Here is a 10,160-nt window from a genome sequence, read left to right as displayed (position 1 = left end):
GGGGGTTAATTACATACAGGCTGATCTGAATCTATACTCTTAGGAATGGGGTTAAGCTACTCTACCACATTGTGAAGAGTTGATATGTAAGGGACTCTGAACATCTTGTATATTATCTTTAAAATGTTTCCTTTTTTGTGAAAGGAAGAATAAGTATTTGTAAACAAATGCAAAAATATCTTTAAACAAAAGAACAGTTAGTTAACCTTGTTGTGATTAGCAGAGAGGATAGCTGCAGACACTAAAATCACTCAGCAACAAGATTTGACAAAACCTTAAAGATGGCTCTATTTTTCCTGTTTTATACAGGAAAATATTAAGGCCCTGGGAATTGAAGTACTTTTCCCAACAGTGGAGTAAATGTCAGAGTCGAGGCTGTGTTTTACATCTCGGTTTCCCCACACATCCCCCCCTATGGTTCTGTTGTGCTGTTCCTTTGTGTGACTCCTCAAAGCCTGGTTAAGGGTGATACCGTATCAAATTGTATTAACTCAGTAGCACGAAACACCAGGGAATTGATTTATAAGAGTAATAACCTTGTGGCATTACTGAAGACCCATCTGATTAGTAGTTATCGAGTATTCACCCTGGCTAAACATATGGGTTTGATTTTTAATTTTGAAAATGAAAAATATTTTAAAATCTATGTCTTACATCCATATCCCCAGGAAATTTTAATCAAGTTTTAAAACTTCCAAATTTAGATAAACTCATGTTTTTTGTTGTTTTAATTTTCACTCAATGAAAATAGAAAAAAACTAATTGGATAGAACAGCCCAGCAGAAGCATTACTTATAGCCAAAAATGGGATGCAACAAGACTGAAGAAGAAAATGCAGGACAGTGCTTAAAAAAGCAGTCTAAGGAAAAGTGGGTTCTCCTCAGGATGTCCTTAGGTAGACATTGCAGCAGAACTGCAAAGTTTTCTTTAGAAGGCTGGGGAAGAGAGGAGGAAACAGAGAAGGGGCAAGAGTGGAAAATAGAATGAGGCCCAGAATACCAAGCGTTAGTGCTGTCCCTATCACCTTCCTCACTTGATCACTGGGTGATCTTGGGCAAGTTTCTTCCTTTCCCTCAGCTCATTTCCTCATCTGGAAGGTAAGTTACTAGACAAGATAGCCTTTGGTGTTCATTGTAACTCTAACTAATCTTCCCCAAGCAAATAGCTGGGAAAGACCCTGTGCCCACAATATGCAAGACACAAGGATTACAAGCAAAGAACCAATCAAAACAAAAGATGTTTTAAAACCCCTAATGTCACTTGAATTCTTACAAATAAGCAATGGTACATCATACTTTTACAAAGCCCTTCTGTGATTTCATTTTTAAAATCATTTCAAGTTTTATTTTACTTCATATTAAGATAATGGGAGATAAAGTGTTAAATGGGTTCATGCAGGAATATATGTAAGAGACACAAAAATCCAAAATAGGTAATTGTTATGTTAGTAGTTCCCTTTACTGAAGGGGGGCAGACAAAAGAAAGTTAGGAAAAGCTTCATAAAGTGGATTATATATAATGTGCTTTGAAAGAGTTTGGTATTTTATTGAGTGGGAAAGAGCAATACGGGGAGTTATTGTTCAAGGGTTGAAGCTATGCAAAATGAGTCAATTACAGAGATAGGCTCTAAAACATAGTACCTATAGTTATTACTGAGGTATTTTGTATTTAACAATTTGTTAAGAGGGTCGATCTTAGGGGTTCTGACAACAACAACAACAACAATAAAGGGACGTAGGAAACATTTGGAGGTGATGGGTATATTATTACCTGGATATTGGTTGTGGTAACAAGAGTAATATATATGTGCAAATTTGCCAAACTATATCCATTAATTACGTACAGTTTTTGTATAACAATTTTACTTCAGTTCCTACTATATTGCCTGGCAAACAATACTTTATACTTAAAGTAAGAGCAATGATTATTGCATGTGCATGTTGAAAATAATAAAGAAAGCAGGTGACAATAAGACATCCTGAGTCTTTTGGGAATAAATAGCATTCACCTGCTTTCTCATCCATTGAGATATCACCACATTTATATACTTGTGTGTCCCTGGAAGTTTCTTGTGGGAGATTTAGTTATTCTTTTTTCGTTAGTCTCTACTAACCAAGAACAAATCACAGACTCAGACAGCATCACAAAAAGGCCCAGACCCACGATGTCCAGAGACTCCAGGCTCAACCCACATTGATGCTGGCCCTTCAGCCATGAGACACCATTTACTTCTTCTTATTCTCCTTCTTTTTTCAATTCTTTTATCCCCAGGTAAGTTGGTAGCTGATTACTATAAGGTTCTGCAGATTAGAAGGCTATATCCCTGGCTAGACAAGATCCTAGAATCAGTCCTGTGGGTTCAAGAACCTAATATTTACAGCTTCACTAGGATTATAATAGGGAAAAATAGAAAAGAGACTCATTTAGCAGTAGCTCCTGTTGATAATTCAATCCATGTTTTTTGATCTAGTGAGTGGATATAATAATAGATGCTGCTGAAATTCAATCCTGTCAGATCAAACTGCCTACATATCAATTTCCATGCCCCACTAAGGCATCTCAAGATACAAAGTAAGGATACAACAGAACGTGACCTCAATGAGATGCCTTTGTGGGACCTGGAAATTTATATGCAGGCAGTTAGATCTGACAGGATTTAATTTCAGCAGCATTTATTATTATATTTGCTCACTAGGTCAAAAGAGATGGATGGAATTCTATCAATAGGAGCTACTGCTAAATAAGTGTTGACAAATCTGAAAGTTTTATTCAAAGAGACAAACAGAAAACTTATAATCCTAGAATAAGTGAAAATTATATGAGAGACTTTTCAAAATAAATTCTATTTTACGTGGCTATGAATAAAAAATGATTTGCAAAGTGAAACTTAGGACTAGAAAGGAGAGTTAAAGGAACTTCAGACAAGTGAATTAATAATAAGTAAAGACACCAAGAAGTGCCGCTCGTGGTATATTACAGGTAACCACACAGAAATGGGTAACATCACTTTCAATACTAAACCGGCTAAAATTTAATGGTCTAAGCATGCATTTTGAGGGCTTTTGGAAAAAAAAAGCATAATAAACCTAAACAAGATAAAGGGAAAGTTATAAATACAAAATATAAATTAATGAAACGAATGAGAAAAAACTAGTAATTTAAAAAATGTTTTTCATAAAGTCTAATATACTTTATAATAACCTGGCAACACTGGACAAATGAGAACATGCTTAAAATAACTATTGCAGGAATGAAAAGTTAATGTCAAAACAGATGTTTCAGAGATTCACATCATTTTTAAAAAAATGTATTTGTGTGTTATATTCCCTCTTTGCTGTGTACCTTGGGGATTTTCCTGTTGCAGTTCACTATATCATGTGTCATCAGTTGTGACTGTGTCATCATTTTTTATGCTAGTAAATTATTACCATCAGCATACAAATATGCTGTTAAGTATGTCCTTGCTTTTCTTCTGATGCCAGCTGTCATCCTATTTTTTTGCTCTAGTTTTCAGTAAAAATCTTAAAAGAGTTGTCCATACTCTCTGTCTTCAATTCCTCTCCTCTCATTGTCTCTTAAATATATCCCAGTCGGGCTCTCTCCCCTTTTTTCAATCATGTTATTGACACCACTTTTGTCAAAGTGACCAATAATCTCCATATTGCTAGGTCCAATGATCATTTTTCACTACAACTTTAATTGGCCTATTAGCAGCATTTGACACAAATAATCACTTCCTTCTTCATAGTATACTTTCTTCACTTGGTTTCCAGGACAGCACATTCACTTGATTCTCAGCCTATCTCACTGGAGCTACCACTTCGGCTTCCTTTGTTTCTTCCTCATCTTTTCCCATCATACTTCCTATTGGAGAGCTCGGAGCTCAGTTCCTGATCCTCTTCTCTTCTCCCTCACCACACACTCTGGAGGGGCTCAGCAAGTCTCATCCTTTTCAATTCTCCTTTTGGACCTCCTTTTGAACTGCAGGCTTATAATAAATTATCCAACTGCATAACTGGTATATCTACTTGGACACTGAATTTCAAAAGTCATAGATATCCAAAATTGAACTCATGATTTTCCCTCATAAACCACTACATACAGATTTTCTCTTCTTGCAGAATGCCATGGTCAGCACTGGAGCCTCTCTTAGCTCTCCTGTACACTTTCATCCTCAGCAAGCCTCTATCTCTGCACCTCAAGAATCTCTCAGGGCTCCCATCCCTTGCCCAGCCTTGGGCAGTAGCTGCCTCACACTCAAAGAAAGACCAGAGAATCTGCTTCTCTCATCTACCTGCCCTGCCCTGCCTTCAGACCTCATCAGGCCCCTCTGCTTATGCACCTGTGAGAAAAGAGAGTGAAGGGGGATTGTCTCAGCTCCTTCACACACTCCCCAGTAACAGAGGATTTTACCTGATTCTCACAGTAAGACCTTTACCTTGCTCTCACCTCAAATTGCAGCAGTTCCTACATGGCTGTCCCTCAAAAGTGCATCTGGTAGTTCTGCTCTCCATCCGATCTTACCCAGGAGCACACAAGATAGGTCATGAAAAAACCATTAGTGGGGCCGGGCGCTGTGGCTCACGCTTGTAATCCCAGCACTTTGGGAGGCCGAGGTGGGCAGATCACGAGGTCAGTGGCTAACACGGTCAAACCCCGTCTCTACTAAATACAAAAAATTAGCCGGGCATGGTGGCATGCGCCTGTAGTCCCAGCTACTTGGGAGGCTGAGTCAGGAGAATCGCTTGAACCCTGGAGGCGGAGAATGCAGTGAGACAAGACCGCGCCATTGCACTCCAGCCTGGGCGACAGAGTGAGACTCCAAAGAAAGAAAGAGAGAGAGAGAGAGAGAGAGAGAGAGAGAGAGAGAGAGAGAGAGAAAGGAAGAGAGGGAGGGAGGGAGGGAAGGAGGGAGGAAGGAAGGAAGGAAGGAAGGAGAAGGAGAGAGAAAGAAAGAAAGAAAGAAAGAAAGAAAGAAAGAAAGAAAGAAAGAAAGAAAGAAAGAAAGAAAGAAGGAAGGAAGGAAGGAAGGAAGGAAGGAAGGAAGGAAGGAAGGAAGGAAGGAAGGAAGGAAGGAAGGAAGGAAGGAAGGAAGGAAAGAAAGAAAGAAAGAAGGAAAGAAAGAAGGAAGGAAAGAAAGAAAGAAAGAAAGAAAGAAAGAAAGAAAGAAAGAAAAAGAAAAAGAAAGAAAGAAAGAAAGAAAGAAAGAAAGAAAGAAAGAAAGAAAGAAAGAAAGAAAGAAAGAAAGAAAGAAAGAAAGAAAGTATTAGTGAGGGAGAGTGAGTGAGAGTGCGTGTGTTTGGGCCCCTACTGATGATGCTAAACTATCACAAGCCCACACTCAGCCTTTCAACATTTGCTGGAGATTCACTTGTTTCCTTGTTATCTCCATCAAGGGCAGCTTCCTCCTGCTTCTGCTGCTGCAACTCAGCTAGGCACAAAGCATCTGTGGATCCGTTCTTTTTTCAGCAGGGCTTCATCACTCTGAATTTAAGTTAATTAGCTTTGTTTGAGACCTCAGTTCTATGTTTCAAAATGAAATCTATGATCTATAGATTATCCAGCTTATTCTCTTTGTCAGGGCAAGAGCATTTTTCTACAACTTTCTAAATTCTAAACAAAAGTAAAAGTTCACTTCTTTTCAGAATCCCCACGTGTCAGAAAGTGTTACTATTATCATCAGTTTAGTGATATTTATGGAATTCCAAGTTGACTCTAGTATCAGCTTTTGGGTTAAATTCTTTCTTTCTGATATGTAGCCTTTGAAATTTTATTTGCTGCAGATCTCTTGGTAGTGAACAATTTTAATTTTTATCTGTCAATTTCATATTGTTATTTTTGATCTTGAAAGACAGCATTACTGAGTACCCAATTCTGTATTAACAGTTATTTTCTCTCGACATTTGTTGATACTAGTTTACTCATTTTTAGTGAATGAGTGAACAAGTGAATCTCCAGCAAATGTTGAAAGGCTGAGTGTGGGCTTGTGATAGTTTAGCATCATCAGTAGGGGCCCAAACACACTCACTCTCACTCACTCTCCCTCACTAATGCTTTTTTCTTTCTTTCTTTCTTTCTTTCTTTCTTTCTTTCTTTCTTTCTTTCTTTCTTTCTTGCTTTCTTTCTTTCTTTCTTTCTTTTTTTCTTTCTTTCTTTCTCTTTCTTTCTTTCTTTAATAATCAGATAAATATTATTTCATTATAAATTATCCTTTTTTCAATGTTTGTATGGTCTGGTGTTTGGTTTTAATGTTTTATAATTTAACTAAAGTGAGTTGATTTTTATATCATCTGTTAGAAATATATTCTTTGAATCAATGGATTTATACCTTTTCTTAATTTCTTTCTGAGAATCTCTTGAAATGGTGAATCCTTTTACACTTCTCTCCCCCCATATTTGAATTAAATAAATGTTAGACCTTGTGTTTCCATGTTACATTCTGGGTATATCATTTAAACAGTTTTTTCTTCACTGGTTATCCTCTTACCTGTGTCTAATATATCATTAATAACCTGCATTATTTTTAAATTATTTTTTGTTTCAGACCTGCCTTTTTTTTTTTTTTTTTTTGGAGATGGAGTCTCACTCTGTTGCCCAGGCTGGAGTGCAGTGGTGCGATCTTGGCTCACTGCAACCTCCACCTCCTGGGTTCAAGCGATTCTTCTATCTCAGCCTCCTGAGTAGCTGGGACTACAGGCACCCGCCACCATGCTCGGCTAATTTATATATATATATTTTTTAGTAGAGACAAGGTTTCACCATCTTGGGCATGCTGGTCTTGAACTCCTGACCTCGTGATCCACCCATCTTGGCCTCCCAAAGTGCTGGGATTACAGGCATGAGCCACCATGCCCAGCCAGACCTGCCCATTTTTTCTATCATCTATATTGTTTTACTATTGTTTTTAAATCTTTGTAATAGTAGATTGTTTCTTTAAACAATTGATACACACCTGCTTAATTATTTCTCCACATTGATGATTTCAATATATTTAGTTTTAAAGGGTCTAGATATGCTATTCATTTCATTAACTTTTATTCATGGTTTCTTGCTTACCTGATCATTTTTAATACTGAACTCATTGTTCATCCTTAACCTGACATCATTTTATGGTCTGAAATGAGAATGCTATTATCCAGACTTCCTCTGTGAAGCTGACACAATGCTTTAACTCAATATAGAAGTTTCAGCATTAACAAACTGGAATTTCTGATGGCCCAAGAGTCAGTAGTACCATCATTAGCATTACTGATCATAGCAGATCTTCCCAGAAGATCTGGGAAACCCTCACCCCCCTCCATCAGCTATCCAGTACAAAGTGCCCACTGCTCAAGCTCCAGTTCACAGACTATTTTTGTGTTTGCAAGAGGAGATATTTTAAGAACTTGCCTAACCCTTTTCAGGGATAGAAGTGTTTCAAAGAGATCCTCTACTATATATTTGTTCTATAGCAGCAGTCACTTGAGAGCAGCTCACTTGCAGTCATGGCCAAAAGCCTAAATCTTTCTTTCATTCTAGTCACACCTAGTTTGTACCTTTTGGGGATATCTCAGATTCAGATGCATTCATAGTATTCTATGATTTGGGACACTACTACAGATTCTTCAAAATGTTACAACATTCCAATGGTATTTTGGGAGGTATAGAAGGAGAGGAAAAACAATGGGCTCAAGTCTCCTCTGACTTCTCTTCTTACAATATGTTTCATTGTTCAAAACTTTTAGAACAATATTAATACAGCATTGACAGTGGACATTCTTCTTTTCCTTCTGACTTTAATAGGATTGAAGGAAATGTTTTGCTATGAAATTGCTATATGGGTTGTATTCAGACAAATTTTGACTTTGTAAAGGCAATATTCTCCTCATTATTTTTAAATGCTTACCAGGATTCACAGTATTATTTTCAGTTCTCCCTGTTTAAAGGCATATTTAAATAACTTGATGACTTGGATATATTATATATGTTACTCTGCTACAGAAACAGAAAAGCCACCACCAAATTATATTCTAAGATACTTGGTACACCAATTGCACCATCTTTTTTTATCTAAGACATTCAATTCTTCCACAGGTGGGAGCACATGAATTAGCATCATTTACTACTTGTAGCTTTCACTACAGACTTTCAGACTTATGGTGCCTAAAAGAAATAGAATACTTCTAGCTGGGTTTAAAAGCTACAAATAAACAGAGGAAATATACACTATTTTGAAAGTACCACTTGAGTGTTATGCATGTATTTCAATATTATGTTGCTAATTTTAATTGTTCGAAGTTAAAGAGCTTAAACCTCCCCCTCATGCATTCCTGAATCACCCATTACTCCCACACATACATTGTTTGATACAGCATAAACCTAAGTAAATAAAGATGTGGCAAAATGAAAAAAATAAAATAACGTTATACCATTCTCATCTGTGAATGGCATCAGTAGACAGATGTGAATAAAAGTAATGTGATTATAATTTTAAAAATCATCTTTAATAGGATCCATTTACTATTAAATGAACATTTGGTTACTTAATGAATAATAAATCTTTGACACAATGAAAACTCTTAATGCAGAGTGAGACCAAAATGAAGGTAATAACTGATTTTTTCCTAACCCTTGCTTTAGTTGGTCTTTCCACTAGACTGTCACTTTATTTTAAGGATATTATAATAGCACAAAGCCATCAGCTTTACCATTAGAGAGATCTTCATTAAATTATCTTTGTTGTAATAAAGGTCATCTGGAGGAAATACTGGTCTGGACACAATAATAAATGTTAAGCTTTCTAATATTTTCCACTTTTAGACACAAATTGAAAGGATCATTTATAATGTCAAAAATATACTTTTTTTCTAACTAATCTATCCTATGACTAAGACACTATTAGCAATTAAAGTAGACAGAGCAAATCTAAATGTGGAGAGAAAAAGTAATTTCCACTTACGTTTGGACAGATGAAAGCACGGATAAATTGAATGCCTGAAATATTAGCTTGGGGGAATGAAATCACTTGGGGGAGCAAGAGCAGGATACACCAGCCTTTAACTCTATACTTCCCCCAAGAAAAAATATATAGATAGCTATGTGCAAACCAAAATAGCACTGGGAGGGTTCAAGGGACCACTTAAGAAACTATGGCAACACAGTGAAGCCAAAAAAAAAAAAAAAAGAAAAAAGAAAAGAAAAAGAGAGAGAGACAGTGAAAGAAAAAAAAAAAAAAACTGAATAGCCATATAGAAAAAACAACTGCTGAAATCAGCATACCTGAGACTGCAGAAACATCTTTTTTGGCTAGGAACGAAAAAAAGCAGAAAGGGACTATCAGTATCAGCCACAAGGTGGAACCACCATGGCCCTCAGTAACCCACTCTGGCAGAAGACACTGGCATTTTTGCCCTGCGGTAAGCAACAGCCATTTCTGAGAGAAAACTTAGAGGAAAAGATGAAGATGTACCATCCCCTCCCACATCCCTTTTCCCCCACCAAAAAGACCGTGACTGTTGTGCCAAACCAGGATCGGAACTACTACCTTTCTTAATCTGCATGTGTCTCTGACATGTGAGCAGCAACCATTTCAAAAGCTCCCACGTAAAAATGCTCATACTAAATTTATTCTCTTACTTAAGAGTGTTTATGGATTTACATTCCATTTGTGGACTATGTAGATCTCACTGGATCTTCTTTCCTGCAGTGAGAGGTGGTTTGGGTGCTGCTGAAGGTCATTGTCTCAATTTGTCTGGTGTTTGCAGAAGAGATGTCTGCAAAGTAGTAGAAGATCAAATTGGTGCCTGCCGAAGAAGGATGAAGTGCTGTAGAGCATGGTGGATTTTAATGCCAATTCCAACACCACTTATCATGTCAGATTATCAAGAACCCCTTAAACCTAAGTTGAAATGAAACTGACGTAAAATAAAAATACATCAAAAGTGAAGTTCTTTGCATCTAAGAATATTGAAATATACATATTAAGTACTTCCATCTTGATAACCATCTTGTATTTTCACTTATCAACATGAATGAATAAATACTAATTTCAAATATACCCAATATGTTTTCTTTGTGAGTCATTAACAGATCTTAACAAAACCTTTAAAAATGAGAAAACTGTTATTTTTGTTTTCCAAGATGGTGGATTGAAGGCATTGTTAGCCTGCCTCATGCACTTG

The 10,160-nt window shown here is 36.9% G+C and overlaps 1 protein-coding gene across 1 annotated transcript; it reads left to right on the top strand.

Annotated features, from left to right (window-relative positions):
- The first annotated feature begins 2,213 nt into the window (after positions 1-2,213).
- LOC144339691 (beta-defensin 109-like) lies at positions 2,214-9,891 on the top strand. The gene is made up of 2 exons (XM_077996069.1): positions 2,214-2,271; positions 9,686-9,891. The coding sequence occupies exons 1-2, from the start codon at positions 2,214-2,216 to the stop codon at positions 9,889-9,891; spliced, it is 264 nt and encodes an 87-aa protein (XP_077852195.1).
- Positions 9,892-10,160: the final 269 nt, after the last annotated feature.

The sequence above is a fragment of the Macaca mulatta genome, chromosome 3 (genome assembly GCF_049350105.2).
Source record: "Macaca mulatta isolate MMU2019108-1 chromosome 3, T2T-MMU8v2.0, whole genome shotgun sequence".
NCBI classification, from domain to species: domain Eukaryota; kingdom Metazoa; phylum Chordata; class Mammalia; order Primates; family Cercopithecidae; genus Macaca; species Macaca mulatta.
The sequence above is the reverse complement of the archived record's forward strand: the minus strand, read 5'-3'. Positions and strand labels throughout refer to the sequence as shown.

Excerpts from the sequence above, each read along its gene's own strand:
- LOC144339691 (XM_077996069.1), top strand. The coding sequence starts at position 2,214 with ATGAGACACCATTTACTTCTTCTTATTCTCCTTCTTTTTTCAATTCTT. Across the intron at positions 2,272-9,685 it reads TTCAATTCTTTTATCCCCAG|TGAGAGGTGGTTTGGGTGCT; the intron begins GTAAGTTGGTAG and ends TCTTTCCTGCAG.